At 38.2% G+C, this 23,423-nt stretch overlaps 1 protein-coding gene across 1 annotated transcript in view; it reads right to left on the bottom strand.

The window, feature by feature from the left end:
* The window catches only part of CNTNAP5 (contactin associated protein family member 5), a 250,326-nt gene that overhangs the window by 48,585 nt on the left and 178,318 nt on the right, over positions 1 to 23,423 (bottom strand). The window contains exon 14 of the mRNA XM_072341043.1: positions 1,148 to 1,304. Within this exon, the coding sequence (XP_072197144.1) occupies positions 1,148 to 1,304 (157 nt within the window). The remainder of the gene's footprint in view (positions 1 to 1,147; positions 1,305 to 23,423) is intronic.

Here is a 23,423-nt window from a genome sequence, read left to right as displayed (position 1 = left end):
CTTCATTTCTGAGGAGAAATGCTATAAACTGCCTCTAGCTTTCAGCTAGCATCGGATACTATGATCTTGTGGTACACTGTCCCATAATTTGATACTGCCACCACACAACAGTCTAGAGCAGCAGCTCACCAAATAAAGCAAAATGTGGATGATGCAGCCAGGAAACAGTAAAATCAGCTGCTTTTCATGCTCATGTACAAACCTCACCGAAGTGTTTTTTGTAACCAAACATTAAAGAAAGATCAACATGCACAATGAAGCCTATCTAAACAAACTGATACAAATCACACTCATAAACCAACATTTACATGAAGAGCTTCTACAGAAATCCCTACAACTACGGTTTTTGACACTGAATAGTGACTATGGGGATATAAAACACCCAGCTGAATAAGCACATTGTCTGGAAACGAGGCCTTAATGTAAATGCCACACAGTGAGTAACCAAAAAAGCATTAACATGTGCAATGACAAGTCATTTCTGACTTTTTTTGTTCATTGGTTTGAAACATCTGGGTGCAAGAAAGCTCTAAATCTGAGGAAGGCTTTGAGTGTTGATGCCATAAGTCTAAAATTTCTTACAGAGACTGAAGCATAACCTACAGAAGCCAAAGGAAGTGTTTTCATCAACTTTAAAAAACTTCAAACTCAATGTAAAAGAAAATTAAGGAATATAAAGATATGCAATTTATAAGAACAATATAAGTAAGTCCTTCCTACAGATTTCTTGTTCTTTGACTGTCTGCACCTGAATTCTGCAGTCTACGCCTGAAACTTCTGCTGTCACATATAACCATGCATCAACCTTCTAGAGCTTTTTTTCATGCAATGCAGTGCTTTGACTGAATCACCAGAAACTTTCAAAGAAATAAAAACCCTTGAATTGAAATTCAGCAACAAATGTTTTTGAGGACAACCCATCCCAGCAACCTTCTTTAACTGGATATCATGTCTTTGGTTCAAAGAAGAAAATAAAGCTGAAATCAGAAATCCAACTTCTCGTTTGACTTTCCTTCTCATTTGATTAAACTCAAACCATCCAGGTTTCCAAAGACATAAATTATCAGAATAATTAATCCTTCTTGCCCTGCTTCCTACCCCCAGCTGTCACAGAGACACTACACCACACACATGTGAAAATTATTACCATTCTTCTCTATCTGCGTCACAGTTGCAAAAATATCTCATATCCAGACAACTTTCTTCCAGTCCACATGCACACTGCTGAATGCCCGGAAGTGATCCTCCCCAGTAAAGATGCTTTTCATTGGCACGTCCAACCCACCAAGCAAATGGTATTCCATCTGGATGAAAGGTACAGAAGGAGGAAAAAAAAAAAAAAGAGAAAAAGAGAAAGAAAGAAGTTGATAAGCAAATTGGATTCTCTTGAGAATGAGAGAGAGAATGGAAGTGGACATGTTAAATAATACTGAAAGAAAGGATGCAAACTTTAGAAATAACAAACCATAATCTTTGCCCAAATTCTGTTTTAATGAATACATGTTGGGAAAACAGTAGCTTTATGGTAATACCGTTTGGTTTGAGGAACAGATGTTTTCCTCACAGGGCTCACGTGCCAATCAGCCCTGTGAACTTTGGTGCATTTCAGCTGTAAAGATTTTTGACATCCAAGCCCAACGTCACTGTCTGCACCAGCTCCCTCCAGAGAGTCTGCACGATGCTAGAGCAGAGACCTCATCTCTGAGGGAGTCTGAAAGCAATTCTGACGTGACTCACACTACACAGCTGTCTTGAACCACCCAGTATTGACCAAAGACCTCTTGCAAAACTGACAAGTCGTGAAGTAAAATTCCAGCTCTTAAACTGGGATTCTTACATTACAATCATATACAAGGCACAAAAATCTTTTAAAATAACACAAATTCTCACCTATTGCTATGAGCTTAATTCAACTCCTCTTGAAACTAGAACAAAAAATTTATCAGTTTCTACGGGAGCAGGACTTGGGATTTTAATATGCTCCCCATGGGTGAAATTTGCCAATGCTAAGCTCTGTAAGACATTCAAACATTCTGGATTAAGGACTCAGGTAGGAGATAAGTGTGGAAAAAGATTTCCCTACTTATGCATTATCTCTATGAAGTTATTTTCTATCTACGGGAGCTTTAAGATCTATGTATTTATATAAACCAAGATAGTTTTTGTTTAAATTTCATAATCTCTTATACATCAAACATCCAGCATTAATAGATATATCAAGCAGATTCAGATACAATGAAATCCTCAGATTAACATTTTCCTAAAATTGACTTTGTCTTCCAGCTCAGATAACTTTTTCATTGACTTCTTAATCCTTAAATCAAGAAATGTAATGAGTTACATCTACAGGTAGGTCGTAAAATTCAACAAAACTGGTGTATCAAGACTTTCTGATCAGAGGCACTTCTAAAAATAAACTGCAAAGCTAATGTAGAAAAATGCATCAATATGTTCTTCTGCTCTACTAACATTATTAGTAGGCAGCATTCCTCATTATACAAAGCAAGAAAGTGTAAAATATGAAAAGCAATCAAGGTTAACTGTAGATTGTAAGGGACTAATTAAAATGAGTTTTAGAATCACATGGTAAAATTAATTTGTATTTGTTTTCCTTCCAAGCTTAGACTGCTGAACTGCAAACTCATGAAAATAGGAAAGTAAAAATAGGAAGTAACTCCATTCTCATGATACAGACAATTAAAACATGAGGATTTTGACCAATGCCCAGCAATACTCATCACAAAGCCCTAATTCTACAACATCTAAGGATTCATCTTACAAAACTGTGCACAGTCATTTCCTGTTTCATATCACTGTCAACACAATGTTTTTATTCTTCTCTTTTCAGCCGATGTTGTTGAATAACCTGATTGTTGAGGCCAGTGAAACAGGAGTTTTCTATATTATTGGGAAATTACTTGATAAAGCTTGGAATAGTAACCTGGACTGAATGAGAGAATAATTTGTCTAGCAGTTGAAATAGGCCTTTATACAGAAGTGCTTAATTTAATTTCAAAAGTGCCCGTTTTGGAAAAAAAATACTTAGGTAAAGATAGGCCCTTCAGACTACAAGCAAATACTAGTATTCATTATTCAAATTCAACCTGTTTCTTAGATTCTTTTGGTAGAAATCATTATACACCTTTGCATATCAGTAAAATAAGCAATCAGTCATAGTAATTAAGAATGAACAGTTTTCTAACATCTTTCAGTCTCTGTTATGTTTTATCGACCAACACCAAGCAAACACAGATTTATGATACAGAGCGGGGAAGTGATAGAAGTAGCACAGTCTAAGTCATTTAAAACTAAATTAAATACAATGCTAAAAGAACATGGTATTCAACATTATCAGGAGCAATCTTAGTTTTTCAAGGGAACAGATCAACCCAAAATCTTCTCAAAAATTCTATTTATTAGGCACAATTCTGTCATCCTTTAGGCAAGATAAGAAAATTCTTTCTCCCTAACTGGTCCCTTTGAGATCAATTGTAGTATTAAGGAAAATTATGCCCAGATTCTTCAAAACTCTTTTCCATCTGCTTATATTATAACACATGAGAAATTACAGAGCTATTCAAGCAAAGCTCTTAAATCTGCGGGACTCAAAGCAATATGTGAAGTGTTTAGGGATTACTGAAACATACTGTATGGTATATACTTGTGATGCTGAAGCAACATAATATTTCACTAGCAACACCAATCAACCTATCCTTAAATTCTTCCTACTAATTTTACATCATTCTATACTGGAGGGTAGCTGGCATTGAGACTGGGTGTTGGAATTGGTCAGCAGATATTCACTAAGGTTCTTTCTTCTAAGTCTGTAAACTTGTTACAACACCTTCCATTCTATCATCTTGGGATCACCTTTTATTTTCTATTTTTTTCCAAGCATTATCAATTCTTCTCCACCTATAAATAAATCAGTTTTATTTGTGATGAAACCTCTGACTTAGGCCTGCAGTGTTAATCAAGGGTTGTTAGAATGGTCTGAGAAATTAAGAATGATTGCATAAGACAGCAGAATTCCACCTAAGATAACTAAGATAAAAAGTCTACTTAAACCGGATGTTATTAATTTTTCATTATTTGCTTAAACTGTACCTAATATCGTATTATTTATTTAGAAAATAAAAACAACAACAACACAACAAAGTAAAACACACTATGGAATAAATAAAAGTACAATTTCCAATCCAGTTTTGGCTATTCTGAACTGAAGAAAAATCAGTTATAATAATTTTTTTAAGGTTGTCTTTGAACTTCATCCTATGGCACTGAAGGAAAAAATGCGTGGAACAATCTCAAACCAGGCAAAGCAAACAAGCCTCAGGTGACTGAATTAATCAGTAAAAAGACTGGAGAATAGTTTCTTACAAGTTATTTCTCCCCATATCGCTCAATCTGCTCACTGAAAAGTCAGAATAGTTTTTATGAAAGGAAAGAATAAGAGGTCTTATCTTCAGTTGACCATCTTGATGCTTTTTTCTACCCGTCTCTACAGTCTTGCTTGGTGTGTCTATTGATTTATTCAACAGCCACTAAGCATACTAAGCACCCAGACGCACAAGTAAGACTGAAGACCTTGGTATATGTACACATACCCCGGCATACTGAAGCACACAGAAAAAACTCAATTTTCCTCCATTCTGAAAGGCACAGAAAGTAAGCTCATTTCAGATGCCAATTCAGCAGATCACCAGTACCTGCCCTATCAGTGTGCTTAACTACACAGTTCACTGTTACATTTACTAGATGTTATTTTACCAGAAGCAAAACTGGAACAGAAAATACAGGTCAGGAGCACAGAGACTTAGGACAGTAGCAATGAAACACAGGTAGGTCATCGCTAATGCTTGTTCCTTAGAAAGAAACGGGTCTTGAGATTAAATCATTTATTCTGTGTATTTGGCTCTTCTAGTCATGAGAATTGCTAAGCGCATACTGGGATTAGGTGGCCCTCTACAAACTTAATAGAAAATATCCACTCTTAAATCTCTGTTGCACTGACAGTTCTCCCTTTTTTAATTTATTTTGTATTAGAGCACACTGATATTGCTAGAAATAGGAGCTATTTTAAAGCTTTTAGGTTTGTTCATATGTAAATGGAAGAAGTTATTTAACTATTTTTTTTTTTTTTTAAATATATAGACACTCAGAAGCAGGAGGATGGTGAAAGCAGCACATTGCAACAGCATTCTGCATTAAATTACAGTGTATATAGATCCCCAGCAACTTCTACGGAGACAATTTACTTATATGTAGGCAGAAAGTCTTGCCATTGACTTTTATGCTTATAAAACATGAGTTAAAATAAGCCATGTTTTTTTAACAGTATTATATTTTGAATGTTTTTCAAGATTTGTTGCCATCATTTGCCAGGTGGCTCTTGTTATTGCCACAAACAAAAATCTAATGATAGAAATATAACAAGATAAAGTATATTCCACGTTAAAATCCTGTGCTGTACAAACCTGAAACTCTGTCTCCAATAATTGCATATCCTAACACAGAGAAGGCTTCTGGAGTTATCCAAGATATTAAAACCAGTCAGTTTAAACTCTTTTCCACTGCCATAGCAAGCCAATTTATTTGTATGAATTTGAACTACTGAAACCAACCATACTGTACTGAAACAACATTCTTTTGGCAGTCTTATGTTCAGTTTTCTCTCTGAAGTCAAGCTGAATTGAGCAGAAAACTGAATTGAATCTGATGTTTACGTAACCTACCAATAAAAAAGCACACTAATTTACATCTATGCTGTTTTCTGTTAATGGAAAACATGAGAACAGATAGTGAAAATCGGGAAATTTTTGATTGTACGATAGAATATAGCAATTGAAGCCACCTGGCTGCTAGCACAGTCATGAATATAAAGTATCTGTTTGCATCAACCACTTCAACAGCATCAAATCCTCACCTAGTATCTTGCATGTCACATGAAACAATTAGTTGGCAGACATATACACATACATGCTGCAAGGCCAAGCTGAATAACTGAATCCAAAGATCAATTTTGTAAACTGAAGCAGTTCTGCTAAAGCCAGTGGACCTACTCTCCAGGAAAATATTACTAAGTAAAAAAACCATGTCCCTGATTTATTTGTTTATTTTTTAAAGCACGGTTAGAACAAAAAGAAGAAAGGCAGTACTTTGCTGACTTTTTCTTTCTCATTATTCAGCTTTGTTGCCAAGGTACACTGCTGTTATACAGTCTTAGGATGAAGTAATTGCTTAAAGAAAACAAACAAACAAAACAGATAGTAGCATTAGTCTTCTCCCCTTGGAGCAGCTGTTACCACAGTGCTCTTTCTGAAATGTTAAGATATTTTCACAGATGAAAATGAGCAAAAAAAAAAAAAAAAAAGTAAATAAACATGGACTTTTGATTTTCCTAAATTTAACAGGAGGCTAATGATCAGGACGGCTGAATCGTAATGACAGAGTTATTCCATACTGCACTTACAGTACTTCAGCAAGGCAAAATTAGCATCAACCCTTGGAGACACAGATTTGAGAACAGATAGGGATTTGAGACCCTGAGAGTTTTAGACGATGAGGAAGACTGAATCTGCATCCAGAGTAAAATTTTACGCCTAGTACATGTCATTTTTGCAGAAGGCCAAAGATGACTGAAAATATTATGAGCACTCTGCCAGCTCAGGCTGGATTGTTTTCTCAATAAATTTCTGGCCAAGTGACAAGTTTCTTGAAAGATGCCAAGTGGGACTCAAGCCAGAAAGAGAATCTATGTGAACAGCTTAAGGCATGCAGGTGAGAAGAAAACCTAACAGCAAAAACAATCTAAAATAGAAAATGCGGAGAAGAGCTTTTAGGATATCTGGAAAACCTTTGAACCTTCATGAGTTTTGCTTTTGCTGATGACAGACTGGATATCCTATCCTGTTGAAACAAAGCATTGTACCTCATTCCTTTCATCTCTTGTGTTTCAGCTCATCTTCACTTCAAATCTGTCCATCATGCTTTCAAAGCTTTTTCTCTCTGTCATTCCAGTCTACTTTCCCATTCTCATTTTCTCTGTTTAGACTAACACTGCCAAGTCAATTCAGATAAACAAACTCTGCACTGTCTTAGCAGATAGGCCCACAGCATCACCACACATCCTTTCTCTGTGCTGGGATTAGATCTGCATCAAATAATTGTGATGGGTAAGCCACAATGTGTCCAGCATGGCCCCGCCTGGGCCAGAGAACCAGGTCCAGCTCAGAAGTCTGGAGTTTAAAAGTATAACCAGCAAAAACGATAGAAATAAGATGATGCCAGCGTATGTTGCCATTTAATTGCTCATTCTGATCCTCAGCCCCATCCTTTCACCAGTACCAATCTGCCCATTTTCACTGGAAGGCCATCTCCTGCAATGGGGAAACACTATTCAAGTTTTCAGAGAGGAAGCAATTTCATAGACTAGAAATACATCAGAGTGGATAGGGGTCAACAGCTGAAGCATCAAAGACTATGAATGGTGCAACAAACTGTATGTCAATCATTTCATCAGGAGAAAACATAGCGTGCACCTGCTATTCACAGAAATGTTAAAGCAACAACTTTTACAGCACTGTAAAAATTATATCACAAGCAACTGCCCGTGGCAAGACTGCCAGGAAGAAACACTCCACAGCTCATCCACTCACTGTGACTTTCTGGAGATAAAACTGGCCAGATGCAGCAACAGTTACAAGCGGATCTGGTTCCAGGGAAATCAGAGTACTTGTGCTGATTTGCACTAAGGATGAGCCTGCTCACAGAAGCACAGACTGGTTGAAGCTGGATGGAACCTTGGGACCTCCTGTGAGCATCTATTTTAGCAACTGCTTCAAGCTGTTCTGAAACAGATTTAGGCTCTAAGAATTCATTAGACAAACTCTGGCTGACACTGGGCATAAAAAAAAAAAAACAAGAAGGATCCATAGATACTGAGAGACTGAAAAAAAAAAGGCCTCAGTAATTCATTTTTGAAGGTGGTAGAAAGGGGGAAATAATTATATATTTGATCCATTTGATCCTGAGAGTGCCATAGTGAGAGCTCGACCACTTGCGATGGGGCACAGGTGGAGAGTAACAGAGAGACTTTACCTGCAGCGCTTTATGTCTCATGCACTCAATATGCTGCAACAGTGAATCTGTACAGCAAAGTCCCCAAATTTGCAAAGCTCCCAGCCCCATGTACTCTCATCTGTCTGTCTTCCTGAGCTATTTATCAAGAAATCCAGGTCTAAAAAATCCAGGTCTACAACCTGGTACGCTACCAATATTTATAGACACAAGTCAACTGGAATAATGTTGAGCAGAAATAATACAAGGCTTAATCCAATAGCTGCAGGTATTTGTGGCAGTATGTTGAATCATGCCCACAGCAAAATGCAATTTGATAGATTAGAAGATGAAAATAGATAAAATGGGGACATTTGGGCCATCTAATAAGAAACTGGGTAAGTTACAGGAAAACATGCTGTGGAGTGCAATCTTTGCTTAGTCCTTCAGGAGAAGTTATATACACTAATAATAGTTCTCCTCCATCCCTTTATTTTGAAAAGTATCTGAGCAAAAATGGAATTACCTTACTCAGCAGAACTTCTTCCTGGATATGCATTAACAAAAAAAAGTATCCTTATTATTACCTTTTTTACCCCTATTTTTTTTCCTCTCCCGCTAACACTGCACTAGCACAGCTACTAGTGACTGAACTACATTCTCTTGGTTTGATAACTCTTATGAAAAAGACAGGTTAATGCTGTTGTCATCAAACTTGTGATGAAAGCCTACAGGAATAGTAAAAACTAGATGTGGGTAAGGAGAACAGTTATTAGCAATACTGATTCACAAAAGCACAAGAACACACCTTGTCTTTCAGTTCCCAGCATGCCAGTTAGAGAATAACATCCATTTTCACACAGTGAATCTGATCAGAAAGTCATTGAGACAATGTCGTTTCCATAGTGTCTTTTTGAAGGGTAACCACAAACTGGTTCCTGTATGAGATTGATAATAAGTACTGACTTTCACGACTTAGATTGATCTTAACAAAATCACAAATAATCATCAGCAAATATGCTAAAATTTTGAACAGGAATGAAAATTTAAACAAATGCTCCTATTAGAACATGAATTAGAAGAGGTAATAACACATTGTTAATCACTTTGAAGCTGAAATCCCTACTTGAATAAATGAGGGGATTTTCTCAAAACTGATAACAGTGATCAGAGTCATTAGTGATAGAACGCTTCTGTTTAGGAAAGAGCCAATTGGAAAATCAGATGTGAACAACTGAAGTTACCTGTAACATTAATTGGACAAACGTGTACATCTGATAGGACAAATCTTGTATTGTTCTCTGTACAGCTTTATAAAATGATCAGAGCCAAAAGCACAAACAACACAGCTATTTGCTTAGATTTATACAACATATATATATATATATATATGAACATACAATATGCTATACTCCAAAAGATGAACAGTTATTAAAAAAAAAAAAGAGAGAGAACAGAATAACATCCAGTGTTTAGAGAATACTGCAGTCTTACACTAATTATGGGCAAACAAGCAGAGTGAAAACCATGTTCAGCACCTCTCCTACTCTTCCGAACTCTCACAGAACCAGGTGAACTTTACTTTGTGCTCCCAAAACACATCAGTCAGCAAGAAAGACAACACTCAGCTGTACTTTCCATGATTCTAACTGCATTCATCCGGATGCCCAGCATCACGGTGGAGAATGCCCAGCTACAAGCACTTCATCAAAACCACTTCTACAGCTCCCCAGTATCCTTGAGAGGCCAGAAGTACTACTGCATCTCATTGAACTTCTTTACAGTCTGATGCATTAGACTGCAGAGAAATTGTACATAAATAACTGTTGATTTGACACTGCTTTCAACTGCTAAGCAATTCTGCTTTCCTCAGTGTTACAATTAACATCAGTAGTTAATGCCTTAAGAGGAGGAAGTGGAAATTCAACTACAATAAACCAATGCAGCCAGTTTCAATTTAAGGATACACTCCAACTATAGCATGGCATTGGTTCAGCCATCCCCTTTTCAGCCTGCGATTACATTTCGGTTGGTCAGAGGAGAAGGGGCATCATTTATCATCCCAAGGTAGGCTGGAGTGCAGTGAAATTGGGCACTTTGGAAAAATGCGTCTGCAGCAGAACATATGTATAGGCAAGACCATGAAATGAACTGGCTCCAAGCCAGTATGTAAAGAAAAAAACAAGAGAATATAAATGGAAAAAAAAATAAAAATCATAGAATACTGTACTCAGAAGATGCTCCTATTGTTAGATCCTGAACAGCTTTAAAGGTCAGAATGACAACAATCTGTCTTCTATGTGGAGCAGCTTAATCAATTTGCAGCTGTTTTTTCCTTCACCATGTTAAAATGAGTTTACACAGTTAAAATAGAGCTTCTACTTAGTTTTTGCTATTTAACTGCTCTCAGGTTCCTGTGTATCTCTCTGTGCAACTGCAGCAAACTGAAGAATACATACACGAGTGTGTATTTATATTCCTGCGCTGGATAGAGCATGAACTACTCCGTAGCTCGACTGTCACTTACATGTAATATTATTCAACTCAAGAGGCAATTTTCTGCTCCTGAAGTACTAGGAAGAATGTGGCTGGTAGCTTCACCACTGCAGTGAATACTGGAATGGGCACAGATTACAAGACAAAAGTAACCATGAAGCAAGCCACAGAGCTTGAAAGTTTACAGACACCACGCTCCCTGCTCTCTGTGAAAGTTCCAGGCATCTTACCCCAGTACAGCTGAAGATGACCTGACCTCATTTATCGACTTCTTGGCACTACTGGAGCAGAGCCCTCAATTTCCAGGACTCCAGCTGCCACAGCACCATAGGCTACAGTAAGTGTATCAAATACTCCATTCATATTTCCTTTCTTTCCTCGTGGAATATACACTCTACAGGTTTACAGTCCTGATTTTCCACAGTAATTATTTTCACACTGATTTCCTCTCATTTTCACCACAACTAAGATAGTTATCTCTAGGTGTCCTCTCTATATAGTGGTGAGAGAACCATCATCAGAACCATTCAGCCTACCTACAAGCTTAACAAAATAAGAACCAAGACCTTTACACACAACATATCTTTCTACCACAGGTCTTTAATTGCTGCTGATTAAAGGTAAATCTTGAGGGCTGGACCATAACCAAAACAGAATCCCACAAGATCACCACATACACCATCCTTTTTCCTTCCAACAGCAGTTCTCCTTAATTGAATGTACCTAACTCAAAACAAGTACAAACCAGAAGTACCCAAATCATAGAGAAGTTTCAGATTTTACAGTTAGCCCCACACTGAGCATAGAAAGAGTCTGTGAAAGGCAAACTACTTTTAAAAACATGCAAGAGCTTCTCTCTCCAAATTCTTCTCTCTCCACACGCCTCCACATAAGAAGCTTTTCCAATTCGTTTGACATTAAGGAATTAAGAAATATAAGTTACACGTTTATGGCTGTAACACAGTCCTAAAGATAACACTTCTTCTCAAACCTGAAAAGCAGAAGAAATACAAAGATGAACATTACCCTGATGTGTGCCTTATTATTAGACAGACTGCAAAAACAGTCAGCGATATACAACCTCTTGTAATAAAAAATGATAGGCACGATTTTCCTCCCCTAACCCCCCAGCTCAGCATTTGGCTCTGTGCTGTTTGTTTTCTTCCACGCTGCACGACTGTTCAAGACAAAATGTAGATGCTCTGAGATTCAGGTAAGATGCAATATAAATCTATCACACTGTAAATTCAGATATATGGAAAGCTGATGTGTGTAAAGGTGATAATCTCCAAACAGAGGACGAGGTTCATTTGTTTGAAATTGGGTTTATTTTCTCCTCTTCATTGTGACTAAAGGTTTTTAAGCATTAAAGCATACAGCTTTACTTCTAAATAAAATACATAAATGACTCCCAAACAGCTGGTCTACTTAACACTACCATGTAAACATCTGTTCACATTCATGCATGTGGATAAGTACATCAACTAGCAAGTCTCTTAGGCTCAGACTGGTCTTTATCAAGTCTTCCTGTCCTCTCAGAAACCACTGCTGTAGAGGCCAGAAACAGTACGAAGGAGAAAGGAATTCTTTTTTCTTTTTATTTTTTTTAATATATTTTTTTTGAGAATAGGTCCAAAATAGAGTATAGATGAGTGAATATACCAAAATCACAGCCCCCACACTTTCTGTTTTCCACTATTGTTGCTTTAATGGAAATTCTATTTTCTGTCTCTTTTTGGCTGTTTCCAACTTCATAGCTTATTTTAGTAGCTTATTACTTTTTTTAAGTGCTAGGGATCCTGGGCCGTTGCCTGCTGAACTAAATGGGATTCTTGACATTGACTTGAATGCAAACAGGATTAGGTTGGCTGTACGCCTCATTAGGTACGCAATTCTAGAGCACCCTCTAAAATTCTGCTGAACTTTCCCTCTCAAGCAAATAAAATAGGTAAACTCAAAGGCCATGAAATGTCATGATTGCATTTAGACACTTAAACTGAGGTACCTGACGAATTAGCCATCTTCTTGCCAGGCATCTTAGAAAACTGCAGCCCCCAAGGGATTTCCCCTGGCCGTTATCACTTATTACAAAGTCAAAGAGAGAAAGCTAAGGTTATTGTTTTGCCTGTGGAATCAAAATATGCTGAGAGTGCATGTTATTCCCCAGACTTTCAGGTTTATTGCATTTCTAATTCACACGTAAGGTCACCATATGTCAAGTGAGTATGTATTGTGTTACCATAGCAAGTGTCATCATTTTAACTCTAATGTTAAATAGTTCTAGACTGTAACAATATTTTCCTTGAAACAGCATGATTTAGCTCTCACAGCAGAAGACTGCTCTTCTGATTAAAGATGGAACATGAAATGTTCTGGTTCCACTTTCAGGTTTGGCAGACACTACAAAATCATAAAAGTTAGTCAAACTCTGTGGGACCTTTGTTTTAAAAGTAGAAAGCCAAATAACTAAAAACACTTTATTAGCCAAATCTAGTACAGCAACAACTGATTTTCTCTACTGAGAAAGATTAACAGAGGTATCCATATTGGATGAAATTTAATTTGGCATTTAAAACTACCAAGATGATGTCTGAAATCAGCTTTTTGTGACCTTGTATGACTATGCGTATACTGAAGAGACTAGCTTAAGAGCAGGTAAGACTGCACTGGACAAAGGATCTGGAGTAGGAAAAGGCAACAGAAAAGCTCTTTTTAAAGGCTTTTCTGAAAACAGCAACGATGCTGTGCTTGTGCCTGGAAGCTGACAGCTTGTAGGTGGGCTCCTGAGTCACCAGGGGTGGAGCTGGCATATTTGTAGTAGTTTAAGCACCCTACAAATGTGCCATCACCTTCTCTTAATGTTTGCATCTGACAATAAGCTTTAAATGGGTTGCGGTTTAACAAGGCCAAGTGCCAGGTCTTGGAGGTGGTGGAGTCGCTGTCCCTGGCAGTGCTCAAGAGGCATCTGGATGAGGAGCTCTGAGATACGGTTTAGTGGTTTGCTGTAGCTACAGTAATGGGAGGACGGTTGGACTAGATGATCTTGTAGGTCCCTTCCAACCTTGTGATTCTATGATTCTATGCTACGATGACAATGTTTTGCTCTGCGAAACGCATGAACATGAATCTGACCATGCAATTGTCATTACCTGTCACTAAAGTAGTCTTACTGTTAAGCAGCTATAATTGTCCTTTGGGTGTTATCTTAAATACATTAAGAAAGAAATTGAATGCTTTCACCACATTATAGTTGGGACACTTTTTCAAAGCTAATTTCTAAGTCTGTGAATTATTCATAATACACTTCAAAAAGGCTCTTCTGGATAAGGTAATTGACCTTGTCTGCATGAAGCACCTACTACCTTGCCTTGGGATAATTAAATCTATGATGTGGTCCATTATTTAAAGGTAATGTCTTCTCATTAGGTTAGGCAATATATTATCACTCAACTAGTCACCTAATTCTGCATTTAGAACATTCAAGCTTTTATTGTTTTGTCATAGGTTTCACTCACCATAGCAATATCTCATAGTAGAGAGTGTGCTACAATAGTAGTTATCTGATATATGGGACCAGGACGTCGAGTACTAGAATTTCAAGATTTTCACCTGTATTTGCAAGTTCTGTTGGCTATCCTCTGTTTTTTAGAATGAAAGCAATAAAAAGTATTCAGCAATTTTTTGTCTCAGTCTTCACTGGCAACTGCTTTTCCTTCATCAATGACACAGACTGTCTAAGATCAAATGTGCCCTCAGTAAGTTTACGGATGACACCAAGGGTGGAGACAATGTGAGGGATGGGATGCCATCCAGAGAGATCTAGACAGGCTGAGCACTAGCCCAGAAGAATCTCGTGAGGTTCAACAAATCAGCAAGGTCTTGCAACAGGGTCCTGGCAACATTCTCTATCAATTCAAGCTGAGGATGAAAGGATTGACCCAAGAAGGAACTGGAAGTACAGGTGGATGGCAAGCTGGACATGAACCAGCATTGTGCCCTCTCAGCCCAGAAAGCCAATTGTATCCTATAATAAAAGCAGTGTGGCCAGGAGGTCACAGATGTGATCCCACCCCTCTGCTCTGTGCTGGTGAGATCTCATCTGGAGTACTGTCTCCAGATGTGGGCCACATACACGATGAAACACCTCTCTTATGAGAATAGGCTGAGAGAGCTCAGGCTGTTCAGTCTGGAGAAGGCTCAGGGGAGACCTCAGAGTGGCCTTTCAGTATCTAAAGGGGGGGATGTAGGAAAAGGGGACAGACTCTAATAAACTCTAATAAAAAGACTCAGAGGTGCTCTATCTAAATTGTGCAAGATAAACCTGTCTATTCTCATGCAAGAACACAGTATTGGCTTTTTCAATCCATCAGTGTTTAGTTTCTGACTGTCAATTTGCATTAACAAACTCTGGATTAACATGTACATTTCTCTACTTTATGTATATGAATTTCAGTGTTTTTGCAGTTTTCCATTTATTGTATACTAAAGAGAACTTTCATGAAAGACACAATAACTAAGGAGTTAACTCACCATCTTATTGGCCTAAATGAGTATAATAAATCCAATGAAAATAAACCTGCATACTTTTGTGTCCTTTCAGCTGAATTATTCAACATTGCAGCTTCTCTCAAGCTTTCCATTAAAAGAAGCTCTAATTATGTTAGCTATTCAGAGCTTTTTAAACTTATTATACAAACATAGTTCAGCTTACAAATTGTTTATCTTGATTAGATGTTGAGTATTCACTTAAAACCGTGAAGCATTCTTTTAAAGCAGGAATAAAAAAGGGCATCAGAAAGATTTCAGGGTGGCAGACTGAACATTTACACTGAAGACCTTTGGCTAAATTCTTATTTGCATGAATATTCAGGAACAACCTGTTCATGCCTCAGGAACATTTTTGCAAGCACAAAAATCCAAGTACTGCAGTTCAGACAATATAAAGAAGTAAAGGATTATGAAAATTATCAAAGCGAAATTGAAATCAAATTCTGGAAGGCTAGGAAAGAAATAGCTGCCATTTATCATTTTCCATCAGCTAAAACAAACTGACCAAGGATAGTACTGTTCTAAGCAAGATTACCTGCAATTGGTCTGTCTACTAAATCATATTTCATAATGGTTGACTGCCTTCAATTGTCTAACCACAGCTGTGTGCTACACATAGATAGCTCTTGTCACTTATAATATGATCATATTTACGCATTAGTTTCTGTTTTTGTGCCACAATCGAGCAACTACAATATTACAGTGGGTCTAATGGCCTGTTTCACTTCGTTCATTTACCTATTAATTTTGGCAATGGAATACTTCATGGCACATAAATTTCACTCTTTGAAAACATGACAACCTGCAGTACAATATGGTCAGAGAGATTCTGGAGCTTTGTACAGAAGTAAAATGAATTGTCCATGGCAGCATTTTGGAAAGAACATACCTCCCTCTGGAGGCACTGGTTGTAGGTAAGGTGATTACTTCAGCAATAATAGGATGCAATGATTCACTCAATAAAATTCTGCCTCTATTAAGCAAGTACTTCTAATGTTCTGAGGATTGACTGGTGGCCATAGCTTGAATCACGCAAGCAGTAAACAAAATGCAACACTGAAGCTCTCTGTCTGAATCCTGAACATAAACATGCACTGTGAGGGAAGTAAACTAGAAAGTGGACTGTGCTTTAAAGACAGGTTCCAGCAACCAAAGCCCACAATAAAGTCCTGAAAAGTACCAGTGCTAAGAGAACCATCCCAGTTCAGTGATAGCTGTTAAAGATGGCAAAGGAAACTACACACCCAGAACCAGAGAAAAAGCCAAAGGGAGCTGAAACAGACAGCTCTTTATGAGACATAAGTTTGTCCCAGAATCCCACCCTATGCTGTAACATTAGCATTTGTTTACAAATCTCTCTCTATGGAGGCCAGCCCCTAAACTTTTCCTACACATCAAAACATTTGCTTGCATCAGGGCTTGAAATCACAGTAACAGTGGAAAGTAAGCAAATGATGTACAGCAAACCTTCAGTTCAATGGACAAAAGATTAACCAGACTATCTCATCTCTTTCAAGCTCTGCCAGTAGATCATTCACAAAGAAGAAAATTACAGTTAACCACCATTCCTTCTCTCCTAACCTATCTGCACGTACCTAAACAAATATGCAAGCATCTTTCTCAAAAAGAGAGCACTCGGTATATAAAGCAAGAGATAATTTTACAAGATTATTCCGACCATTGGAAACAGCAGGTGAAATAGAGGTTGATATTTCAAACAGACCTACAGTGTAATTGATGTCACTTTTTCTTCAGGTTTCCTTCAAATCTCCCTTCATTTTTGAAAACTTTCCTCCATAAGCTTACAATTCACAAGTAAAACACAACCATAAGACTTCAATTAGGTTCAGTTACAGAAAATTTGAGGAGGAAAGGCAGGAACCATCATAATCTTTTCTTTCCCACCACCAAGTGCTACTATCAACATTTTGATAACACTGAATGATACAGCCTGAACAATAACAACAAAAGAATAGAAAAGGGCTACGGAATGCAGACTAAGTGTCACAGAGTTATCTGGGTCCCTGACGAGGGGCAATAAAACCCCTGGAAAAACAAAACAAAACGAAAGAGAGAGAGAAAAACTAACCTCCCTCTTCTCCTTCAGGTATCTGGCTAGCCGACCCCGAGGAGGGCTCCGGCAAAGGGGGATGGGTAGAAAGATAGCAGATGGGTCTAACAAAAGAAAACATCGGCAACGATCTGAGGAGGAACGGTGACCGAGTAAATCTAACAAAAATCAAACGAGAAACAAAAGAGCATCGGAACGAGACAGCAGACGAAGTACACTTCCTCTCATAGACTGCAGGGCAAGCACGTGCTTTCCTCCGCGGCAAACGAGAGTGAGAAGCAGCTGCTGCTCCTCCGCCCGGAGCTTCACCTTTCCTCCCCTCCCAAGGCCCAAAATGCCCATAAAAAGGCTGTGAACGGAACCAGAACATTAACTCTTTCACTCCCACTGTTTTACGTGCTGTTCTGATGTGGAATACCGGTAACAACAAAAACACAACAAACAAACAAACAACAACAACAACACAAACACAAAACCACAACACGAAGCTACTGGGAGCACTTTTCATGCACTATTAATGTTAATGGGGTGGAACCACTAGGTGCTGTAAACAAGCCCTGTCATTTTAAACTTTTTAGGCAGAGCAAAGACATAGGGAATCAGAGACATGGAATTAAACATGTCAGAAACAAACAGGACATGAAGCAGATTGAAAGCAATCTGAAAAAAAAATCTAGCCAAGCTACTGCTAGTAGCATGTGTACTAGGATCTATGAAAAACTAATGGCTTAGATAAGTTTAGAATGTGTATTTGTTAAAGTTCCTGTTCTTATCCTGTGGAGGAGACAGGCATATGTGTCTGGCACGATGAGAAAATAAATGCATTTCATTTTAGCCCAAATTAGTATTTTCTACTAGCACTAGGACATTTAGAAACAGAAGGATTGATATAGTATGCTCTAACCCTGTTGATTCTAATGGACTATAGATATGAATCTTAACCTGGTTTTCTGGAGAAGCCAACTGTTTCTCAGTGCACTTCACACATTCTCAGGTCAGCTTATCTTTTCTCATAACATCTTTGAAAAAGAAAGACAGGCCTGTCCACATGGCACCCAAGTGTCTAAGAAAGTTACTCACACCTATCCCTTTAGAATAAACCACTGCAGCAAAACATAGATTCTGCCTAGGAAACAAAGAGAAAGAAATTCAAAATCTTGACAGACACTAGAAAGTATTCCAAGGGCTAAACTACAGAATCACAGCTTCCTCTCCTTACCCAGCAGAATACACCATACACCCAATTACCACCCACACAAAACAAATATATCACTCAGGGACGATGTGCTTATTCTGCCCTAACAGCACAAGGAAAAGACACAGGAGACGTCTATGCAGGTCTTACACTTCGTGTACAGACTTCAGAGTTGTAGATCTGGCAGGAATTGTTCTTTTTATGGTTCTTTTTATTGCTTGGACAAACTTTGCCATTTGTTTTGAAGTGCTAATTTCAAATAGATTTAATTGCTCAAAATGATTTCAGGAGAAGCCATCATCAGCGGACGTCTCATGCCTCATTCCTCCTCTCTGTTAAACGAGGTAGGAAAACTACTTTTAGAGGAGGACTGCATATAGATTAATTGGTCGACCTTTATAAATGCTAATGTTAAAGAAAAGAAGACAAAAGTTGTCTCCTGAGACTTTTGAATTCTCATCTTGATAGCAAAGGAAGAAGGCTCTTGATGTTGGCTTTGAGACCTGGACAGCTCAGGAAGGAACACACCCCTTGCCTAAATCAGTTTCCATTAAAGTCTGAGTCTTCCTCCTATCAAAGGGGCTCGGAACACATTCAGGCTCAAAAGATTTTTGATTTTGTTCTTCATCTTTCTAGCCCAATAGATATTACAAAAAAAATAAATTACTCCAAGGAAAATTTGAAAAGGGCTGTTTTCTTTCAACCCCCCATATCTTATAGCTACTTATCAAGTCTGATCCACACCCAATGCATGCATCAGTCTGTCTTTGGGGGCAGGTAAACAATTCTTGATTACTTTTAGAAGCTTCTTGGGAATCCAATTTCTTTCCTTAAAGGTCTGGATATGTTTGTTCCTTGCATGCTTCCTTACCCTCAAAGATTTCTTTTAGGATGGAGGGTTGTGGGGTTTTTTTACAACAGAGAAATGAACAGTTTGAAGGACTTTTTTTATGCTACTCTTAACATCAGATGGTTCACAAAGGCAAAACATTGAGCTATAAATACTCCTAGGGAAGACTCTTGTTCTCTTGCTGAACATGAAGTAATCTGAAAACACAGCATTCAGCTGATCCTCATTGTTTCTTTTCTTCTGTCTCCACCTTCAGAGACAAAAAAAACCCAAACAACACATTTCCAATAGGCTATCCTCACACAGTAATAAGGGCAGAATTCCTAGCCTTAAACTTTACAGGCAATGGATTTGAGTCTAACCCAACTAAGACTAAGTTGGTGGTTCCTTTTTCATGATGCTAACATTTTCCTTTCTCCTAGTGACATTAAATAATTAAATTATGCATCTATGGGCTCTGCCCCGTTCACCTGTTCCATCCTGTCTGACTTCCATTGAGCGTCCAGTTTTACACATACTTTTTTTCTCCCAGATACAGAACAGGAGTCAAATGAACCCCAAACATCCATAAAACAGAGATTACAACACAAGATGCTTTGCTATCCTTAAAGATAACATGAATAGAAATGTAAATTATTTCTTTACTCATATGACATCAAAGCAGCTGTGAACACTTCCAGTACTATAATTTACATTTTCCATGCTCCAGAATTGGAAACATCTCACACAAACACACACACCTCAGGCCAAATTTGAAGGGGAAATTAGTTTAACGTCAGTAAGAATCTTTCAGTGAAATGGAGCTCAGGATGCTTAAAGTAGGACAGCTGAATGAAGCAGACAAATAGATGATGTGAAATAGGTGATGAGAACACACTCCCTGCTGTGGCTCTAATAAGGAAGAAGGCACACTCTTCTGCACAGGCAGAGCAATACTGCTTTCTGCTTTAAACAGCGGAGAGGTTGCTGTCATATCTAATGAGCTGTTATTATAGCGAACAATAGATTAGCTGTTTTTATAATTAGGAGTATTTATTGTTAACAATATGCAGAGTCCTGCAAATTAAAAAAGACTATCACTGCTCATGATTAGGGAATAGTCTGAAAAAATTGTGTATTTATTTCTCTCCTCAAATTTTGTGTGCAAATAACTTACATGACTGTGTCCGTCAAATCTGAAGCATCATTAGAACATGTTTGGTTCTGGTATACTTGTGTATCTCATAAAGCTATCAACTTCCAAAACCTTGTTTTTACTGCAGACTTCCCTGATCTCACGGTTTCCTCCTTGCTGAGCTGTAATCAGTTGTATCATCCTATAGATTTCACAGGCTGAGCAAAAGATACATTCCACTTTATTCCAAATCAGACGTTGTTTGGGAACAGAAGCCCCATCCTACTGGAGTACAGAGTTTAAACAAACATGTCTTAACAGTGTCAGTTCACAACACTGACTTCCTTACAGCACTGCCAATTGCAGCTCACGCAATGATTCCCAGATTACAAGCTCAAAGTATGCTGTCAAGGTTTACACTTCATTTAACTGCCCTATATAACTCCATTAATATCCCTGTAACAAGCCTCACATGTATTAGAAGAGGTACTTTTCATGTCAGTAAAGCACAGAAGCTGTATTCAATTTGGATTGGTAATATTGTATTCCAACTAAAGAGTAGGTCTCACAAACAAACAGAAGCGTAACTTCAGAACTGCTCCTTAAATGAGGGGAGAGAGAGATTTGTAACAGAAATATTCAGTAGCAACAGAAGCATACCAGAACTATGAAGGACACATTCTACATAAATAAACGGTATTTAACCATACGAGCTCCTTCACCTTACTATCAGTCACCACCTCAAGAAGCATTTCTTAAATTCACCTGACATATCATGCCTAAAGCAAACACAGATAATGGTGAAGAGACTTGTGCCCTTCTGCTGTCATTCCAGAAGCACATCAGGATTACACTGTACACTCCTGCAGCTAGGTTCAAAAAGAGAGTGTATTTTCATTACACTGACTCAGAAGTCACCCAGTGCATCCCTGCAGCAAAGACTTCTTCTCATGTCTTTCCCATTGCTTGGCCTCTTTGCTGCATTGCAGTCTCAGAGAAGACCAATGGGACTAGAGCAGAAGCAATCCAAGCAGCTGGCATTCTTTCCTTGGCAGATATAGCAATATTTGTCTATTGTTACTCAGGAGGAATTGTGTATGGGGAGGGAGGTACAAGGTCAGAAATTGGGATAATGATATTCCATTACTCACAGGTGCATGAATACTAAATGTCAAGTCACTTTGCCTATGCAGTAGGTTCTTATTTTTGTTAGACCACCTGCATACTACTAACGATATAGAATCTTTCAAAATGGCCTCTAAATCAGTCTCTGTAAGAAAGAGAGCTGACAAACATCCATGCTAAATTACTATGGCAAACTATGTTCAAAGTTTCTAAATACAGCAGTTCATCTGAACTGCCACATTGAAGGGGAAAGACAAGGTGTGGCAGAGGAAACACAGATGTCAAGTCAATTACTCTCAAGAACAGTACCCTAATTAGCTGTGAATAACTACATCATGCAATCTAGACCTGCCATGTACCCAGCATTCTTTTTAATATGAACCACTTCTTAAGGGCAGACTGCCCTGTTATAAACAAATCATCTCCTGCTAATGCAATAACAACTTAAAGTGCCCAGAATGATAGAACAGCATACTTGAAAAGCACCAAGTGAGCAAAAACCCAACAACAAATTACTGCTTGCTATGGGCTACGGAAATATGACCAATTTGTCTCAACAACAAGTCTAAACTTAAATCTAAACTCAGAGTAGGACACACTTCTTGCAGTTTTCCTCTGGTAAGAGGGGTACAAAGCAGAAATGTAGTAGAATAGAGGTAAGGAAGAACAGCTATGCCTATCATAAAGGGGTAACACAGCTGAAAACCACATACGTTACACTTCAGTGCTGAGACAGTGAAGAAGTTTGGGGAAGAGGTGTGTATTTTAGGATGGACATTTGAAATCCAGACTTGAAGCAACACAGTGTGGAATTATAGTGGAAAGATACAAGAAAAAAAGAAAAAGAAAAAGAAAAAAAAAAAAAAAAGGAAGATGGCAAAAGAAAAAAAGGACATTCCAATTTCTTTGATTTTGCTCTAGGACTGATCTTTTCTCAGTCTCTGCCTACACAAATATGCTATGAATCTGACAGACTGTCAGCCATGTATGTGTATTGTAAACCAAGCTATCCTGCCACTGATACAGCTATCACTGTGTTAAATCCTTGATAATGTGGACGTGAAGTTTCTTTGCAAACGTTAAGCCTTTGAGTGCACCCCTAAGAATGCGCTGCTTCTAGAAACCTGAGCAAATTCAGTCATAGGTGAAGGTTGGTTGACTAATGAACTGCTTTCATACCGTCAAACATCCTGACTGCTAACAGTGTAATTAAATGTGCACACACACATACACCTATTCTTGTTCATGTACTCCTGTCCTAAGTTATTACCTGAGATGCACCTCAAGGAAAGGAAATCAGAGCCCTATGACCTAAATCTTTCTCCAAATTCCAAGCATACAGACAGCACATGCATTAATACCCAAGCTTTCTGCCCACACCCCCTCCTTCTCCTACTAGCTCATCCTGGTTTTCAGCAGACAGTATGTGCTTCAAAGGATGAGGCGGTGTTAAAATCTCCAGTCTCCTATTAAGTGTGGCTAACTTTTCTAATTAATGCCAACTGTCACACTTGCTCTTGTAATGTGGGTGTCTCTCCAACAGGCATGGAGAAGTCACAAGAGAATTGCAATTACTGGTCATAAATTGAAAGTTTCATTTGCCAGTACTGTGAAAGCCAGCTTTGATGAACAGACATCAATTCTGACATTCAAAAACCTCCTGAAAATCTAGCTGATAGCAGAGAAGCACAAAAACACAGTTCACGGGAATTTAATTTTAGTTTTCAAAGACATGTTTGCAGCTAAGCTGTAGTATGACAGTGAGAACTGATAAGGCTTTTTCAGACAGCAGGAGGTGGAGACAAGTAAACTCCTTTGCCAACTGCCAGATTGTGTGTCTGACACATTGCAGATGTAAATCCAAGTAACTCAATGGGGAGACTATGCTGAATTACACCCGCTGAGGAGGTGCCTATGCCTTCAAAGCAAAGAGGTAGTAAAAAGAACAGAAAGACAAATTCCCTGA

The sequence above is a fragment of the Excalfactoria chinensis genome, chromosome 7 (genome assembly GCF_039878825.1).
Source record: "Excalfactoria chinensis isolate bCotChi1 chromosome 7, bCotChi1.hap2, whole genome shotgun sequence".
In the NCBI taxonomy this organism is placed as follows: Eukaryota; Metazoa; Chordata; class Aves; order Galliformes; family Phasianidae; genus Excalfactoria; species Excalfactoria chinensis.
The sequence above is the reverse complement of the archived record's forward strand: the minus strand, read 5'-3'. Positions and strand labels throughout refer to the sequence as shown.